At 40.8% G+C, this 20,608-nt stretch overlaps 1 protein-coding gene across 1 annotated transcript in view; it reads right to left on the bottom strand.

Moving 5' to 3' along the window:
• Positions 1-3,808: 3,808 nt before the first annotated feature.
• Positions 3,809-20,608, bottom strand: part of LOC117525460 (E3 ubiquitin-protein ligase AMFR-like) — a 59,962-nt gene continuing 43,162 nt past the window's right edge. The window contains exons 8-14 of the mRNA XM_034187307.1: positions 15,048-15,181; positions 11,626-11,736; positions 10,997-11,193; positions 10,439-10,542; positions 9,945-10,079; positions 9,532-9,722; positions 3,809-4,926 (exon numbers count right to left, since the gene is read on the bottom strand). Coding sequence (XP_034043198.1) covers positions 4,770-4,926; positions 9,532-9,722; positions 9,945-10,079; positions 10,439-10,542; positions 10,997-11,193; positions 11,626-11,736; positions 15,048-15,181 — 1,029 coding nt within the window. The 3' untranslated portion in view covers positions 3,809-4,769. The remainder of the gene's footprint in view (positions 4,927-9,531; positions 9,723-9,944; positions 10,080-10,438; positions 10,543-10,996; positions 11,194-11,625; positions 11,737-15,047; positions 15,182-20,608) is intronic.

Genomic DNA, 20,608 nt, shown 5'->3' with positions numbered 1-20,608 from the left:
CTTGGTCTAAAAAAGTAACCGTTACTGACTGCCACAATCTTTTTTTCTTGATTTCTTATAGTGTTTCTTAAAGCCAGAAAGTTGCCATTTGAAATGACTTTAGTTTTTTGTCATGTCTGTGATCTGCTTTTTTTCTACAAAATTAAACAACTGAATGAACATCCTGCGAGGCCGGTGATTCCATAATTTTTGCCAGGGGTTGTAGATATGCAGATTCATAGTGCACCACAGGGTGCTGCTACTGCAGTTTATTCATTGTTTGTAGTCATTTGTGAAATAACGAAGACCTAGCTTTGTATAATCTGTATAAACATATATATCTCTATTTATAGCCTCATACTATTTAATGAGTGCTGATAAAAGGCAGCTGTCTCAGTGGAGTTGAATGAAGACCTATAGATATAGATATATTTATAGCCGATTATATAGTGACTGCTGATAAAAGGCAGCTGTCATCAACCTGTCACAGTGAAGTTTGTGGTGAAAAACAGTAGTAACATACAAATAAATTCTAAAAAAAAAATCATACATTGTGATTTCCGGATTTTTTTTTTTTTTTTTTAGATGTCTCTCACACTGGACATGCGCCTAAGATGAAAATTTCAGGCCCTCCATGATTTCTAAATGGGAGAACTTGCAAAACTGCAGGGTGTTCAAATACTTATTTTCCTCACTGTACGTATATAGCCTAATAATATATAATAAACACTGATAAAAGGCAACTATAAATGAGCTGCCGTTGGTGCTGTAGTTTGTCTTGGGTTAGTCATTTCTAGTTAACACAGGTGAAATGATAAAGATCTAGTTTGTATAATACAATACATAGTAAGTCCCTTCAGCTACTCCGTTGTTTTTCCACTTGGGGTCACCTAAGCAGATCCAATGTGGATTTACATGTTGAATTGGCACAAGTTTTATGCTGGATGCCCTTCTTGATGGAACTCCAGATTACATGAAGAAACTGGCAGGGGTAGGGGTTGAACCAGGAACCTTCCGCACTGAAACCAAGCACCCTAATTACTCGGCCACCACCCCTGCACAATAATACAATACATACAGTAGTGTTCAGAATAATAGTAGTGCTATGTGACTAAAAAGATTAATCCAGGTTTTGAGTATATTTCTTATTGTTACATGGGAAACAAGGTAACAGTAGATTCAGTAGATTCTCAAAAATCCAACAAGACCAAGAATTCATGATATTCACACTCTTAAGGCTATGAAATTGGGCTATTAGTAAAAAAAAAGTAGAAAGGGGGGTGTTCACAATAATAGTAGTGTGGCATTCAGTCAGTGAGTTTGTCAATTTTGTGGAACAAACAGGTGTGAATCAGGTGTCCCCTATGTAAGGATGAAGCCAGCACCTGTTGAACATGCTTTTCTCTTTGAAAGCCTGAGGAAAATGGGACGTTCAAGACATTGTTCAGAAGAACAGCGGTTTGATTAAAAAGTTGATTGGAGAGGGGAAAACTTATACGCAGGTGCAAAAAAGTATAGGCTGTTCATCTACAGTGATCTCCAATGCTTTAAAATGGACAAAAAAACCAGAGACACGTGGAAGAAAATGGAAAACAACCATCAAAATGGATAGAAGAATAACAAGAATGGCAAAGGCTCACCCATTGATCAGATCATTGGAGTTACCTGTAAGTGCTGTGACAGAAGACGCCTGTGTGAAGCTAATTTATTTGCAAGAATCCCCCACAAAGTCCCTCTGTTAAATAAAAGATGTACAGAAGTCGTTACAATTTGCCAAAGAACACATCAACTGGTCTAAAGAGAAATGGAGGAATATTTTATGGACTGATGAGAGTAAAATTGTTCTTTTTGGGTCCAAAGGCCGCAGACAGTTAGTGAGACGACCCCCAAACTCTGAATTCAAGCCACAGTTCACAGTGAAGACAGTGAAGCATGGTGGTGCATCATGATATGGGCATGTTTCTCCTACTATGGTGTTGGGCCTATATATCGCATACCAGGTGTCATGGATCAGTTTAGATATGTCAAAATACTTGAAGAGGTCATGTTGCCTTATGCTGAAGAGGACATGCCCTTGAAATGGGTGTTTCAACAAGAAAATGACCCCAAGCACACTAGTAAACGAGCAAAATCCTGTTTCCAAACCAGCAAAATTAATGCCTTGCAGATGTGAAGAAATCATGAAATCATGTGGTGAAAATTTAGTCAAAACCTATGCAGTAGTTTTGACGCAATCTTGCTAAAAAGACAGACAGACAAATAAATAAATAAACGCAGATGAGTTTATTACGTCCTTGGCGGACGTAACAATGGAAGAACAGCCATTAGCAGTAGTCCACTTGTAAACAGATTTTCTAACCCACTGGATGTGTTGTCACACAAGCGAAAGTGACACGGGTATCAAGTCACGACAGGGTTCAAGGTTGGAGAAAACAATTACAGAAACTCTTCACACCAAACGTGAAAGCAATCCAGTTTGCAGTTAATAAGAAATAGCTCCAGACAGACACACAGACAGTTGGGTCTATCCAACACGACTTTCTGATCAGTGGGGACAAAAACGTGTACCTAATAAAGTGGCTCTAACAAAGGACCGCCAGATATGCATCAGTTACATTTGTAAATTTTAGATAAGGAAAAGCAGTAACATCAGTTGAAGTTCTACACAATAAAAAGAATAAAATTAAATTGTTTTTGTTAAAAAGCTGTAGAAGCTCCATTTATTGAGTTGTATTAACACTTTTTACAAAAACTAGATTTACAGAAATTATCCATTGTTAAACGATTCTCATTCAGGCACAAAATACAGAAAGCTCAGTCAAAATTATGTTAGTTTTCATGAAATAACATTTTTTTTAAAAAACTCAAAATGATTACCCCCCCCCTTTTTTTATTTTGGCTGATAATCTGAAATTTAAATACATTTTCTTCCAACACCCCTGAACAGTTTGTGATGTAAAATAAACATAACGTGAATTCAGCCATCAGTAGAACTTCTTTGGGAAAGAAACAAATGTGATCATTAATCTTTGACCCCCAAACAGAAATCAAACCGTGCATGTCAACGTGATCTACTAACCAGCAAGAGAGTCACTGGAATTAAACCGTATGCAAAAATTTTAAAAGGCCCAGACAATACTGTACATTATTTAAATAAGTGACACTATCACGACTCAGAGACCATAAGGGTGTGTAATGTTAAACAAGAGCTGCTCCAAAATTATAACCCTAAAACACCCACACATGCTACCACCAACATCTGTCACCGTTATGAAAACAAAAAACATATAGATTTCAAAAGTAATTTGTTGGCTACTTAAAAACGGGTGGTTTTTTGCTTTAACATGAGAAGAGGATGCGTGAGACCACACACTGCTGGTTTTTCCACTTGGCGCTCCTCAAAGTGAGAACACCTCAAGATCTGCTGTGAAGTTTATTCATCATCTTCTCAAGTCACATACCCAATGCAACCCAACATATATCATCAAGAAGACCAGTGGATCTGCTCTACTTTGCAAGTACTACTGAGAGGGTAAGCAAAACCAAACTCTTCACTCTCAAAGATGTTCAGATGACTGTCCAAACATTTTAAAGCAGCTTCAGCAGCTTGAGATTTTACTACTAGATGCCTGAAAAATTCCAACAGTGGACAAAAATGGCCAAGGACTATGTTAGGACTACAGCTGCAACAATTAATTGACTTGTAGATTATTTAAATAAAAACCAACTCTTATGATACTATGATTTTTTTTATTTTATTTTAATGTCCAAATTCTATGATCTTTCTTCACACTACTCTAGCAGTAAACTGAAAATCTATGTTTTGGACAAAACGAAACATCTAAAGACATCAATTTGGACTGGCTGATGTTTTTTTTTTTTTAACCATTTTATGGCTCAAACAACTAACTGATTAATCAGGAAAAAAAAAGACAGATTACTCAATTATTTGAGACAGAACAATTTTCTCACTCGGAAAACTTTGGAACAGAAGCTGAAGTGAAGCAGAAGAGTGAGGACAACACTGAACTTCTACAAAAAGAAATGCTTCCTATTTACTGTCCAAGCATTTCAAAGTTAGTCAGAAAACAAGCACATACACGCCCACTTTACTCGTGTTAAGTAACAAAATGCAAACTGTCTGCAATGGGAAATACAAAGTACAGAACAACCCTTGCATGTCAAAATCAGTTTGCAGCATTTTGTTTGTTAGGAACATTCATATCTGAAAGTTGTAGAAAATATAAAAATACTAAAGTGACATTCTTTTACTCCAAGTATTTTGCCTATAAGTAATTCACAGTGGGTTCTGTAAAATAACAGAAAAATCCTATGACTTTCTCCACCCATAATACAAAGATTTCCCCATGATAAAGTGTGAAAAACAAAACAAAACTGAATGATACTGATCTAGTAGTGACACTCTGAAGCTTTGGGCAGCCGCTTGCACTCGCAGTGAATACTGATTCTACTGAAGCTGGTGATTACGATCTGTGGCATGACATAAATAAAAGGTGGTGCAAAATCACATCTCTTGACTTGCACTTTATATAATGCACAAAGAAAGAAGAAAAACCCTGGCTGGAATAGTGACGCAGACATCAGCTATTTCACTTAGCCAATAACAGCATAAAGTCCAAAGGCCATGCTTTCAACACGCTTTAGGTTTTTTTTTATTCTTATTTTTATTTAACACCAAAGAAGGGGCAGGGTGAAACCTCTGTTGGTGCCTTCTGGGATCACTTGAGGCAGACACTCCTGCCATGACTTGCTGATACTCATTTGTAGTGTTAGGGTGCCGGGTCTTGTTGGGTCTGCATGCGTCTTTCAGCAGCTGCTGCCATGTTTGTACGTCTCAGCATAGTTGAGTTCAATTCTGACACTATACCCTCCTCCAGTCCAGGTAAATCCTCATCCTGGTGTTCTGGAGTTTTGTTTAGGTATCTCCTATAAAGAAGTGATGCAAAATAAAGACATAGTAATTAAAATGTCAAATCTGGAGAAAAACATAAAAAAATAACAGTTTTGCTGCTGTCTGTTATTCATGGTATGTTTGGCATCTGTCCCCCCCAAAACAAGATAGGTTTCTCGCTGCGAGAACAGATCAACATTCGGATTGTTATTGTATCTGCAGGAAGGTGGAAAAAAGTTGAAAAACATTTGACAGTATGTTCTCTCTACCATCAAGTGTTGACATCACCAGTTCGAAAAACATCTCTTTTTTAAAACTTCATTATTAGCCCTAAGTTGCCCCCGTCACAAACTTTTTTGAAATGTTGCTTTGTTTTGTTTTTTTTTGGGGGGGGGGGGGGGGGGGGATGTGAGACATCTCTGTTGCCAGGGTTCTTGTGGCTGATTCTTCAGTCAGCTGTGACCCATCACTTTGGTGAGATGGTAAAGGCCATGAAGCAGCTGAGGGTGGAGAAACCTCCAGTGACCTAAGGCAGTGGAACTGAGGGCCTGTAAGCAGGAGGAAATGCTGTTCTCCTGGCACTGCAAACAAGCTTTGTTTCAATCTGGGAGATGCATATCATCCCTACAGAGGGGAAGAAAGGATTGATCCCAATTTGAAAAGGAAAAGGATAGAACTGTACTGCAAAAAAAAAAAAAAACTACAGAGTATTACACTGCTCTCTGTGCAAGAAAAGGTGCTAGCAAGGATTATTCTTAATAACAGTCCAGCTTCACACCAAAGAAGTTGAAGACAGACTGCATTCTAGCTCTGCAAGTTCTCATAGAACGCACTCGTAAATATCAGCAGTGCTTCATTGCAGCCTATGCTGCTATTTGCAAAGCGTTACATTCAGGTCAGTATTTACCACTGTTTGAGAATTGTGGTGTTGGGGAGTCCAGTGCATAGCGACGCGTTATGAGCGGGCTTGGAGTAAACTAGTCGAACAAAGATTTATGAATGATTTATTACAGAATATACTAAATACTGAAAAATAATTCAGAATACAGTATTAGAATACAGTAGTGATCCTGGGCCTGGATCTTTTAATAACTTGAAATAAAATTAAAACATCTGGGGGTATTCCTGTTACATATGTCACACAACCCAAAAACAAGGTGTATTAACCCTAAATTATGTTTATAGCAAGAGATTTTCTGCAAGTACCCTGCAATAGAGTATCATCCTGTCCAGGGTGAACCCCATCTCTCACCCAGTGACCACTGGGATAGGCTCCAGCTCCCCCGCGACCCTAACTTGAAATAAGCAGGTATTGAAAATGAAGTAATGAATTTCTGTGAGTCGACTCAGAATTGTGGGACTTGGATGTTTAACATGAAACCTCAAACAAGAACCTTTCAAAGGTGGATAAAACATTGTACACAGTATGATCCCTTTAATAATCATCTAATTTGCGCAAGAGTGGACTATTTTCATTTTTAGACCTGCTCACTCAAGAGTAAAAACCTCACTCAAAATCTACAATAATCATGCAGGCTTTTTATACATTTTTTTTTTTTTTGCAGTTTTATGTTAAGTAAATATTTGGCAATGATCAGAGATCTACATGCAGCTTAACGGCAGATCATTCATCGCTGTGATGAGCAAGCATGTTTTAGTGCAAATCTCTCTCTCTCTGTGCTCACCTAACAAAAACCACATTTCGACCATATTTCTAGAAACCTTTAAAACTATCTTTACGTCAAAATAATTTTATTGCTATATTCAACAATGAGAAAAGTGAAGCGTTTGAAAGAAAACTGATGATTCTGTGGTCCTCAATCACGTTGAAGGCAGCAAACTCCACTCAAGACACTTATTTTTCTTCAAAAAAACATTTGTAAAGTATGAATCCTTTGGAGGGTGAAAAACAAAACAAATCTGCTAGAGCTGTTGCATACTGCAGCAACTGTGATGAGCAGTGTTGCCAAAGTAACTTTGAAAAGTTACTTTATTAGTTATTTTATACAGTTATATTTTACAGTTACTTTATACAGTTACTTCATTAGCAGCTGCCGAATGTAAATGAAAGTAACGCATAATCTAACTTGGCTACTTTTAAGACTGAGTAATCAGCAAAGTAACTATTAGTTAATGGATGAGTCCGTCTCTGAGTCCCCAGTCTCTGCTTCCTCTTAGGAAGATGTGACGATGGGATTGAGGAGATCCTCGAATTACTCCTTCCACCGCCCAACAACATCCCCAGTCAGGGTCAACAGCTCCCCACCCGCACCATAAACAGTGCGGGTGGAGAGCTGCTTCTGCCTCCTGAGGCGTCGGACGGTTTACTAGAATATCTTCGAGGCCGACCGATAGTCCTCCTCCATAGCGTCCCCGAACTCCTCCCAGACCCAAGTTTTTGCCTCTTCGACTGCACGGGCTGCGGCACGCTTGGCCTGCCGGCACCTTTCAGCTGCCTCTGGGGTCCCACCTACCAACAAAGATAAGTAGGACTCCTTCTTCAGCTTGATGGCATCCTTTACTTCCGGTGTCCACCACCGGGTTCGGGGATTGCCGCCGCGACAGGCACCAGAGACCTTGCGACCACAGCTACGAGCAACCGCATCGACAATGGAGGTGGAGAACATGGTCCACTCGGACTCCATGTCTCCAACCTCCCCCGGGACCTGGGAGAAGCTCTCCCGGAGGTGGGAGTTGAAGACCTCGCTGACAGAGGGTTCCGCCAGTCGTTCCCAGCAGACCCTGCCAGGGGGCCTGCCAGGTCTGACCGGCTTCCTACCCTCCCAGTGGATCCAACTCACCACCAGGTGGTGATCAGTCGACAGCTCTGCCCCTCTCTTTCCTCGAGTGTCTGAGACACGTGGCCGAAGGTCAGATGATACGACTACAAAGTCGATCATCAACCTCCGGCTCAGGGTGTCCTGGTGCCACGTGCACTTATGGACACCCTTGTGCTCGAACAAGGTGTTCGTGATGGACAAACTGACTAACACAGAAGTCCAACAACTGAACACCACTCGGGTTCAGATCGGGGAGGCCGTGCTTCCCGATCACCCCCCTCCAGGTCTCACTGTCGCCGCCCACGTGGGCGTTGAAATCCCCCAGGAGAACAATGGAGTCCCCAGTCGGAGCGCTATCTAGTACCCCTCCCAGGGACTCCAGGAAGGTCGGGTACTCTGCACTGCTGCTCGGCCTGTAGGCCGAGACAACGGTGAGAGACCTGCATAGCAGATAATTATCGAAGCTAATGTTCTTGCTATGGGATTAGCTTTTCAGATAAATTTTAAAGTCATCATCGGACCAATTATCTTCCAATAAATTTAGTTCCGATAACATTTTTTTGCTGGTAAAGTTTAACACATAAAAATGTTTGTAAACCCTAAAATCCAACATTTTAGTCCGTTTGTTGTGTGTTTATAGCCACGGAGCAGACTGGCTGCCTGTCACTTGCTGATGACATTATCATCATTAAGCACAAAACGTGACTGGCCGGTCGATGCAGGGAGCATTGTGGGTAGTGCAGTTCAGGTTCACTTTGGACGTTACAGCGACTTGTCCACTTGACACAAAAACAGACTAATTTTAAATTTTTTTTTATTTTATTTCTTTGTGGCTGTAATTTAATCGCCAAGACTCGGTGGGGGAAAGGAGCTCTCACGGCGCAGCTCAGTGTGCAGAGGGTGGGACTTTTCTTCACGTTTAGACAAAGTTTTGCATTTAAAAAAAGGACGCTTTATGTGGATTATTCAGATGAATCCCACTGAAACTAACAGGTACGAATTTATATTTACTACGTGTCTTTTACTCTGCCAATCAATGCATTAATGGATGTATTTCGGTTGTTTAAACCGCAGGGTTCAAAGTGTGTGAAAAAAGCAGCAGCTTTTAGCTTGTAAATGACGGTGTATCTAATACCAAGATAAAGTGTGACTTCCAATACTGTGTTTTACTGCTTTTTAAAGATGATGACAGTGTTTGGGTTTTTTTATTTTTATTCATTCATTTTTCGTGTGTTCTTTGTGTTTGTGATCCTTGAATTTACCCAGCAGTCCCTGTCGCGCTTAAAGTGAAACTGATTTATCAGAAGCCGACAGTGTAATCTGATGTGGCCGCGTCCAAATCAATACTAATAGTTATCGGTTATCTATAATAAAGATACGTTTTTTTAAACAATAACGTTACAAAAACTAAAATTATTAAAAAAAAACACGTCAAGAACGACAGCAAAATGAAACACGGACAAATTGAGGTTTTCGTTGCTCTTCGTTCAAACTTTTAAGCGATGCCAATGAAAGTCAACAGAAGTCCAGATTTCTTGTTTCGTTAGGGCTCCGTTGCCCTTCATTAAGTGCCGTGTGACTGGGCCATGTGTTTCGGGTCGGCAGCTGTGTTTTTAGTTTAACCACAGCAAGGACACTCAGAGACATTCTAAAAATCAATTTTGAACTTTGAAAGCGGTAAATTTTATATCTTGTGTCCAGCCTTGATTTTGCATCAGGATGGCGTCAGTGTGAACCCTGCATTTTGGCAGCCCAATTGACGGAAATCTATTGTAGCGATGGAGAACTTTAGTCTCTGCTTTTAATGCTAAACATTCTGAACACCCCCCCCCCCCCCCCCTTTTCTGTAAGGACAACAACCTGCGAGCTTGCTGCAGCATCTCATCTTTCCTCTGCTTCAACATCTTCTGCCTTTCTTCAGCTGACTTGGAAAAGCGACCTCCTCTGGCATCCATGTTATTTGGCTCACCGGCGCTGTGCTCGGCTGCTCCACTTGGACCAGCCTGCTCCTCTGGTGCCTGGGCCACCTGTAAAGGCACACGCTCTACGGCCTGAAAACACAACCTTGTGTTCATGAGTAAAAGCAAAAAGAGACAAATCAACAGTGAAGTAACAGACATAAAATACATAGTAGAACATGCAGCACTGATAGGGTTGGTAAAAAGAGAGCAGAACTTTTCTTTGACATTGGACTCAAGAGTTTTGAAAGCATGAAACATAAAACGTTTACAATATGACCACAATTCAAAACTGTCAACCCCCAGTTGACTTGCCTGCGCAGGGAAAGGCACCTGGATGCGTCCTTCTAAAATGTTATCAGTGGTGACCTCCACAGAGCGGGTCAACTGCAGATCCTGTATCACCATGTAGGTGGGCACTTGAGGGAACATCTCTTGGATCTGATGGGCCTAATGGCGAAAAAAAAAAAAAAAAAAAAAAAAAAAAAACCTCAATCAAGTCTCAAAGAGAATGCTAAAATCTGCAGTAGAGCATCACAAGCATTACATACTAAAATGTCAAAGTTTGTTTACAAACCACATATCAGGGAAAACTGTTCAAGAATTCTTCAAACGGATAGGTCTACTCTCTTCTGGATTACAGCATTCACTAAATATACTGGGAGTCTAGTCCACAATTTTATCAACAGAAACATCACTACATCAAGCATTCACTCAGTAAACTTTGTGAGCAAAATAATGAAGAGCATTTGTGCCATAATAAATAATTTGAAACTGACAAGAATATGTGAGGAGTGCGATGAGCTCACCATGGCCATTAGCTGAGAATTGTTGGGCTGAGCAATGCCCAAGATGTTGGTGGTGTGCATGACTTCCACTGAGAAACTGGGCAGCCAGCTGGCAATGCGAGATCCTGCAAGGAAATGTGCCATTATCATGAGCAAAAAGGAAGGCAACTAAGGAAACTTCAATTTAATAAAGGTCAATATATGTGCATACTTTTTTATATTCTACACAAAGAGGACTGGACTGACAATAATGGAAACACGTACAAATAACATTCAACCGCTGTACCTCACTTTACTCGAAATGAAGCATAAAATACGACAATTATCGCTCATCAGATGACATCTTTTGAAGGTGTGGTAAACCATACATAAGTACTTTTATTATTGGCGTTTATTTTATTTTGTGCTTTGATTCCTGGGAAGATCTTAATAAATAATAATAATCATCATCATCACATGAATTTTTGGTATATAAGCCACACTGGAGTATAATTTGCAGGACCTCCCAAACTAGTTAAACCCCCCCTGTGACTTACAACTGGACAATACAGCACTTGGATTTGTGTTTAACAGACTGACCATCAAAATGGAAGAAGTGATTGTGCTGATTAATGTGTGGTCGGGGATCTGCAGCCGCTCCTACTGGACCCATGTTTTCTTCCAAGCCTCTTCCTTGCTGCTGGTTTCTTGTCTCGTCCTCATCTCCGTTAATGTTCAGGGATGTCCTACATGTTGGACATGAGGTGTCTTGCTCCAACCAGGAGCGTAAACAAGAACTGGAAACAAACAGTAGCACAAACAATCAAACACAAATATTTTTACACCATTCTTCCTTATGATACCCAGACAGGTTTCAGAACTCAGGAGTTTTTTTTTTATAGTTTTAACTACTATAACCATAAGGGTGAAAAGCAATGCCTGATGTTCTAAGATTTTACATGCATCTTTGGGGAGCCTCAGTTATATGCCCCCGCCCAGATTTACCATAAGTTTTGAACTTTGTCAAAACCACATTCAGGTCTCGTAGGCTGGATCGCCTGCTAAAGCTGCATTCTCTATTGTAGCCATGTTAATGTTGGCAAAGGAAGATCAAGCTTTCACTTATATACAGTAGACTAGAATATAACCCACAGATCAGATGTAACAGTCACAAATGTCTCCGTACAAAAACAGCAGCAAATCCTGCTAATGAAAAAGCAAAGCTTTACTTATGGAAGAGATGACCACAGGGAAGCTTGCGTGCTGTCATCATAGCATCCCAGCAGATAGCACAATCATCATCATTAGTTGCCAACTCTTCTGCAGTAGCAACAGAAAACCTGGTGTGGGAGAGAAAACAACAAAAATACACTGTAACTGCATGCAGGAATAATGGAGAACATGCAATGGAAATGACATATATATCATGAAACCCAAAGCTATGAGGGGGAAAAGGGTGTCAAACTGACACCAGGAAGCCCTACCTATGAAAGGCCTACCTACTCAACCACAGAGACTAAAGACCCAAGATGGACTGCTAGTTACAACTCCAATTCCAATGAAGTTGGGACATTATGTGAAATGTAAATAAAAACAGAATACAATGATTTGCAAATCCTCTTCAACCTATATTCAACTGAATACATCTCAAAGACAAGATATTTAATGTTCAAACTGATAAACGTTTTTTGCTTTTGTGCAAATATTTTCTCATTTTGAAATGGATGCCTGCAACACATTTCAAAAAAGCTGGGACAGTGGCAACAAAAGACTGGGAAAGTTGATGAATGTTCAAAGAACACCTGTCTGGAACATTTCACAGGTGAACGGGTTAATTGGAAACAGGTGAGTGTCATGATTGGCTACAAAAGGAGCATCCCCAAAAGGCTCAGCCGTTCACAAACAAAGATGGGGTGAGGATCACCACTTTGTTAACAACTGCGTGAAAAATAGTCCAACAGTTTAAGAAGAATGTTTCTTAATGTTTAATTGCAATTTAGGGATTCCATCATCTACAGTACATAATATAATCAGAAGAGTCAGAGAATCTGGAGAACTTTCTACATGTAAGCGCCAAGGCTGAAAACCAATACTGAATGCCCGTGACCTTCGAGCCCTCAGGCGGCATGGCATTAAAAACCGACATCACTGTGCAAAGGATATTACCGCGTGGGCTCAGGAACACTTCAGAAAACCATTGTCAGCCAACATAGTTCGTCGCTACATCAACAAGTGCAAGTTAAAACTCTACCATGCAAAGCAAAAGCCATACATCAACAACATCCAGAAACGCCGCCGCCTTCTCTGGGCCTGAGCTCATTTGAAATAGACAGACGCAAAGTAGAAAAGTGTGCTGTGGTCTGATGAGTCCACATTTCAAATTGTTTTAGGAAATCCTGGATGTCGTGTCCTCCGAATAAAACAGGGAAAAGACCATCCAGATTGTTACCAGTGCAAAGTTCAAAAGCCAGCATCTGTGATGGTATGGGGGTGTGTTAGTGTCCATGGCATGGGCAACTTACACATCTGCGATGGCACCATCAATGCTGAAAAGTACATCCAGGTTTTGGAGCAACACATGCTGTCTCAGACTGGCTCAAACTGATAGACTTTTTTTTTGTTTTTGTGCAAATATTTGCTCATTTTGAAATGGATGCCTGCAACACATTTCAAAAAAGCTGGGACGGGGGCAAGAAAAGACTGGGAAAGTTGATGAATGCGCAAAGAACACCTGTTTGGAACATTTCACAGGTGAACAGGTTAATTGGAAACAGGTGAATGTCATGATTGGGTATAAAAGGAGCATCCCATCCAGATTGTTACCAGCGCAAAGTTCAAAAGTCATCATCTGTGATGGTATGGGGGTGTGTTAGTGCTCATGTGGCATGGACAATTTACACATCTGTGATGGCACCATCAATGCTGAAAGGTACATCCAGGTTTTGGAGCAACACATGCTGTCCTCCAAGCAACCTCTTTTTCAGGGATGTCCCTGCTTATTTCAGCAAGACATGTTACAACAGCGTGGCTTTGTAGTAAAAGAGTGCAGGTACTAGACTGGCCTGCCTGCAGTCCAGATCTGTCGCCCATTGAAAATGTGTAGTGCATTATGAAGCGCAAAATAAGACAACGGAGACCCCGGACTATTGAACAACTGAAGTCGTGCATCAAGCAAGAATGGGAAATATCTTGTCTTTGTGGTGTATTAAATTGAATATAGGTTCAAGAGGATTTGCAAATCATTGTATTCTGTTGTAGTCGGCGAGCATGAAGAGTGATGAATGTTGCGAACAAGACTGCAGTGTTCTGTTTGGGCCAGGAGTCTGAGGACACATTCTCTTCACAGTTGCGGGAGACACACATTAGGTGGCTCAGCAGAGGTAAATTTCTGGAACATTCGAACCATGTTCAACCTGCAAAATATGCACAGCTTTTGGATTTGAAAGCAATGTTTAAAAGCAAATTACATGTGCTATCAAGCAGGTTGCAACAGTGTGACCTGCAGAACTTTCCACACATGGACACAGAACCTAAGCACCAGGACACAGACTGGGCAGAGCCTGAGAGTGCATGTTATGATGATCATGTGCAGAGCATCTTGTCAGAATTTGAAAGGCGCTTTACTGACTTTGCATTCAAAGAGCCTGTTGTCAGTTTTCTCTGTTTTCCATTTGGGGAAAATACAGATGTGGACTGTATATCGTCTAAAGTGGCATCACTCTTCAACCTGGATCCTCACACTGAAAAATGACATTGAGCTCAAATCCAGAGCAACACCTGACATGAATGTCCAAATCTGGAATCTAATGCAGACAGAGAAAGCCTGAGTGCCTGCTTACTGCGGCACTCAGCTCCTATTGTCCACACTATGAGAGACGAGCTTCCTCCTCTCTGTGTCAGAAGTCCCACTAAGGTAGGGGACAACTTTTCCATGTTGAGGCCAGTCCTAGGCCTACTTGTGCTTATTCTTTTGCACGATGCACATTTACTTCAATGATGCATTATTATTGTTAAAACCTGCCAGAAAATTCTATTTCAGTTTCAATTTATTTTCATTTATACAGCGCCAATCACAACAAAGTTGCCTCATGGTGCTTTACACAAGTAAGGTTTAACTTTACCAACCCCAAGAGCAAGCACACAGGTGACATGGTAAGGAAAAAACTCCCCATGAGGAAGAAACCTCAAGGAGACCAGACTCCAAGGGGTGACCCTCTGCTTGGGCCATGCGGCCGACACATATTATAAAACAGGTCATAATACAAAATCCTGGAAATGTTGCCGGTGCACAGGACATCAGGTTTTCCAGGCAGACATCACAACAAAAATTGTGTTATTATATTGGTGCACAATATATTGTGGCTATGCTATGGTGTTTGATATGGCTTGGTAGATCTTGATACACTGTCAACTTTAAAAGTAGATCTTGGTTCAAAAGTGGGTCACCCCTCTGAGCCTGGTCTGCTTGAAGTTTCTTCCTCATCATCACCAGAGGGAGTTTTTCCTTACCACTGTCACCTGTCTGCTTGCTCAGGGGGGTTGGAAAGGTCAGACCTTACACTCTTGTAAAGTGCCTTAAGGCAGTGTTGTTGTGATATGGCACTACAGAAAAAAATTAACTGAAAAAGGGAGTCTGCAATGAAATTCTTACCTGGCCTCCATGTTACTGACCACACGAAGGTAGTTCTTGTGTCGGCGAACACGACGTTGGACTTCATGGAAGAGATACCGCAACTGCATGAAGATAACCAAGCTTGCCATGGATAGCCAGATGTTACCGAAAAGCTAATGAGGAAAAATTATGAATAAGAAAGGTTACGGGAAGGGAGAAGGATGTCAAGTCTAACCTGTATATCTCTGTCACAGAAAACTGGATTACATAGTAAGATACCATTAAGTGCAATGGTTATTACTATTTGTAATAAATAAAAGGCAAAGGCTATTCGCCCAACCGTTGGGCAGATAAATATAATGTCTTACCTTATTTGCCCAACCATGATCGTGCATTTGACACATTTTGTGCATCTAAACTACGTTTTTTACACCACTTTTTAAAGCCTGTATTGCAGTGTGAAAAGCGGTGTATGTTTGACACATTTAACGGCGCCGTGTTTAATTACTGCGAAAAAAACACTGCAATGGATGAAAGCACACAAACTTCAGCCTGTTAACGATGACGAAACAGTTTTTATGAACAAAATGCTGGTTGTTGTCTGTAAGATGGTGTTAGTTTGACACAGTTCCCTGGGAGTGATGAGCCAAACAGAACCGCTTTAGATCACAGCCCCTCCGTGGGCCGCGAACCCTCCTGCAGCCGGCGTGAAAATATCCACCCACCCCCCTCCCCCCCACGTTGAAACCCGAAGTGAACTTACAAGCGCACTCATTGGTCGGTTGTGGTTGGGCATATATGCTCGAGTATTTACTTTATTGAACCAACAGCTGGGCGTATAGCCATTCCGTAAATAAAAACATAATGCAGCGCTAAAATACCCTGGTCATATCAGTATTGTCTTTATAATTTGCAGTTGTTTAACTGGTATCCCAGTGTAAACTACCATACACTCACATTTCCATGTGAGTGTGGACGTAATCTCGCTGTTGTTGAGTAATGACAATGACAATAAATTCTCTCTCTCTCTCTATGTATGTATGTGTGTGTGTGTGCACCCACACACATCATAGTTTTAGGCAGTTTTGGGTGTCCAAAATTTCCAGCGGCTATCAGCGTCATGCGTAGCAAACTCAAAGGGGTGGGGGGTGGGTGGTTGCTCCACCATGAAATGTTTGAAAAAAATAGACCCTAAATGATGCATTCTGGTGTATCTGGGGAACCAAATACTATACTTTGACCTTAGAAAACTAATTACATTTTGCTTCTTTACATTAATATATTCTTTTCTGCCTGACATTATTGTTAATGCAACCTATACCCTTTTCTTACCTTGTTTAAATGTTACCTTTTTTTTGTCCAGGTAATGGTTTCTTTTCTTTGGTGATGGTTTTCAACTTTCCATGATCTTGTACTTGTCCTGTGCCTGACTCAACTCACGCTAACTCATTGCATGTGTTTGTCTAAACCCCTTGTAGCTGGCACACTGCTTCTTTCTGTACCCCTAAACTCTGCACCTGTGTATATTCTGAAATAGTTTCTATTATCTCTCTCTGCCTCCCCCTCCCTCCAAGAAGTTGGCTCTTTAGAATGCTGAAACGTGCAAATGTAAAGGAATGAAATGGTATTTATGTTTATGTACACATGTAAAGGGTGCCATTGTTGTGTGAGTGGCTGATGTTTCATCTCTTGAACACCAGATGGCAGACCCGCTCCGAGTACCTGTACCATTTTAAAGATGGAGAGCATTTCCAAAATGCCATGAAAGCTACCAAAAAAATAAATAAAAGTACTTAATTTACTAATATTTGGAGTCAGTCTGGGTTTTATTGTTTTTTTTTTTTAATTTGTAGAACAAATGTAAACACCAAACTCTTATAAAGAAGGAAAAAAATACCTGGACATGTGCAGGCAAACTTTTATATAAACTGAACAATGCAGGCTGATCAGACTCTCCATATTTTGTGGACATAAATAAGAATAAAACAAGAGGTAACTCACTTTGAAATGAATAAAACATAGCTGCAGCTTAATAACTGAAAAATAACAAAAATCAGCAGCTTGTATGTTTATTCTGACTCCATTTTAGTGTGATGAAGTCATCCTTTCTAATCTTCCTCATCAGCCATGTTTTGTGCTTAAACACTACATTAAGCTCAAGATTGAACAAAGAAATATCTTTGGAAAATAACAGCCTGTTAAAGTTCAGAGTTCTCACCTGCTTTATGTGATCTGTACCTCTGAACATCACCGCAGAGCTTCTCCACATCAGATTTATTTTTTGTTTTTTACCCGTATATGCATAATTTTCATTTATATATTCTCATTTTTTCTTAGGAATTTTTTAAAGGATATTTGACTATTTATTTCAACTCATGTTCTCTAAAAGTCAGTATACGACGCACACATGGTGTGAACAAGACGATAACGACAGAACTGTGCCGGTAGAGAAAGTGGAGAGAGAAATAAAGGACGCTCCACTGTTTTTTTTTTGTGTGTATTTTTTTAAACAAGTTCACTTGGGTTAAAATCCTCTCTCTCTGCTCCACACTTGCTGTCTCATGTGCACTGACTGTATTCAGCATTCTCATGACTCTGTTCAGGAATCCCCCAACCCCCTCCTTTTCATTTGCCTAAAACTATGACACATATACACGGTGAACAAAAAAATAAACGCAGCACTTTTGTTTTTGCTCCCATTTTTTTTTTACGAACTGAAAAAGATCTAAAACATTTTCTATATACACAAAAGACCTATTTCTCTCAGACGTTCACAAATCTGTCTAAATCTGTTAGTGAGCACTTCTTTGCCGAGATAATCCATCCCACCTCACAGGTGTGGCATATGAAGATGCTGATTTCACAGCATGATTATTGCAGCGGTGTGTCTTAGGCTGGCCATAATAAAAGGCCACTCTGTACAGTTTTATCACATAGCACAATGTCACAGATGTCGCAAGTTTTGAGGGATTGTACAATTGGCATGCTCCACCAGAGCTGTTGTCAGTGAATTAAATGTTCATTTCTCTACCATAAGCCATCTCCAAAGGCATTTTAGAGAAATTGCCAGTACATCCAACCGGCCTCAGGACAAGCCTCTCAAATGACTTCATAACATGTGATGTTAGGGCCACAAGTCTGTAGTTATTAAGTGTGTTGGGATTCTTCTTCTTGGGCACAGGGACCAGACATGAGGTTTTCAACCATTCAGGAACAACCATATGTCTCAACTTACGTTGAAGATGTGCTGGAATATCCTACACAGCTGGTTAGCACATGTCGTCAGTACTCTAGGGCTGAGGCCGTCACGACCCACAGCCTTTCCTGGACACAGGCGACTAAACTCTCTTCTCACCTCCTCTGCAGTGATGGTGATGGGAGGCGCTGAGGAAGATGAGGGAGTGTTGGAGGGATCCTATTGTCTTACAGTGGGGCAAAAAAGTATTTAGTCAGTCCCTGATTGTGCAAGCTCTCCTACTTAGAGAGATGAGAGAGGTCTGTAATTTTTAACATAGGTATACTTCAACTGTGAGAGACAAAATGAGAAAAAAATCACATTGTAGGATTTTTAAAGAATTTATTTGTAAATTATGGTGGAAAATAAGTATTTGGTCAATAACAACAGTTCAACTCAATGCTTTGTAACATAATTTTTGTTAGCAATGACAGAGGTCAAACGTTTCCTGTAAGTTTTCACCAGGCTTGCACACACTGTAGCTGGTATTTTGGCCCATTCCTCCACGCAGATCTCCTCTAGAGCAGTGATGTTTTGGGGCTGTCACTGGGCAACATGGACTTTCAACTCCCTCAACAAATTTTCTATGGGGTTGAGGTCTGGAAACTGGCTTGGCCACTCCAGGACCTTGAAATGCTTTCTACGGAGCCACTCCTTCGTTGCACGAGCGGTGTGTTTGGGATCACTGTCATGCTGGAAGACCCAGCCACGTTGCATCTTCAATGCTCTCACTGATGGAAGGAGGTTTTGGCTTAAAATCTCACGATACATGGCCCCGTTCATTCTTCCCTTAACACAGATCAGTCGTCCTGTCCCCTTTGCAGAAAAACAGCCCCAAAGCATGATGTTTCAACCCCCTTGCTTCACAGAAGGTATGGTGTTCTTGGAATGCAACTCAGCATTCTTCTTCCTCCAAACACGACCAGTTGAGTTTTTACTAAAAAGTTCTATATTGATTTCATCTGACCACATGATATTCTCCCAATCCTCTTCTGGATCATCCATATGCTCTCTGGCAAAATTCAGACGGGCCTGGACACGTACTATCTTAAGCGGGGGGATACACCTGGCACTGCATGATTTGAGTCCCTCTCTGCATAGTGTGTAGCCTTTGTTACTTTGGTCCCAGCTCTCTGCAGGTCATTCATCAGGTCCCTCTGTGTAGTTCTGGGATTTTTGTTCACCGTTCTCATGATCATTTTGACCCCACAGGATGACATCTTGCATGGAGCCCCCAGATTGAGGGAGAATATCAATGGTCTTGCATGTCTTCCATTTTCTTACAATTGCTCCCACAGTTGATTTATTCACACCAACCTGCTTGACTATTGTAGATTCACTCTTCCCAGCCTGGTGCACATATACAGTTTTCTTCCTGGTGTCCTTCGACAGCTCTTTGTTCTTGGCCATGGCTGAGTTTGGAGTCTGTTTGATGCTGTGCATAGGTGTCTTTTATACAGATAACGGGTTCCAACAGATGCCATTAATACAGGTAACAGGTGGAGGACAGAAGAACTTCGCAAAGAAGACGTTACAGGTCTGTAACTTTTTAAAGAAGAAGTCGCAGGTCTGTGAGAGCCAGAAATCTTGCTTGTTTGTGGGTGACCAAATACTTATTTTCCACCATAATTTACAAATAAATTCTTTAAAAATCCTACAATGTGATTTCCTGGATTTTATTTTCTCAGTTTGTCTCTCACAGTAAAGTGTACCTATGTTGAAAATTATAGACACCTCTCATCTTTTTAAGTAGGAGAACTTGCACAATCAGGGACTGACAAAATACTTTTTTACCCCACTGTATTGTACCCCTCTATTTTGTCACGTGATAATTTCAAAGGATCACAATGGAAATAAGCATTTATGCTTTATTGTGTTATCCGTGTATCACTGATACTTTCATCTCTGTATATTTGTTATATTGATGTTGCAGAATAATATTTTATTTACCTTTTAACGGTGTGTGGAGGGTGTGTGTGCGTGCATACATGAGCATTTGAAAAGAGCAGAAGTTATCTCTGACCGCATGTGATGCGTGTGCATGCTGACATCGGCGAGGTCAAGGTTAGCCATCTTTGAACTTTCCAAGGTCTGTGTCCCAAGAATGTTTCCTGTGAATTTGAAGACTGGCAGCAATAAGACTGGACTTATGCTAAGCACAGACAGACAGACGGACGCAAATCCTTCGCAAAACCCGATGGCCATATTCTCGGCTAAGAATGCAAGATCAGACTGAGGAGTGCATGTTCAGTTATCACATCCCTATAGGGGTGGCATGTTATCACCACACTAGGCTTCACATGTGTGGTTTGGAAAAGGCTGATTCAGCCAGTTAGCACAGCCATAAATTATAAGTCTGTATCTT

This window comes from Thalassophryne amazonica, chromosome 2 (genome assembly GCF_902500255.1).
Source record: "Thalassophryne amazonica chromosome 2, fThaAma1.1, whole genome shotgun sequence".
Classification (NCBI taxonomy): domain Eukaryota; kingdom Metazoa; phylum Chordata; class Actinopteri; order Batrachoidiformes; family Batrachoididae; genus Thalassophryne; species Thalassophryne amazonica.
This window is presented reverse-complemented; position numbering and strand designations above follow the sequence as displayed.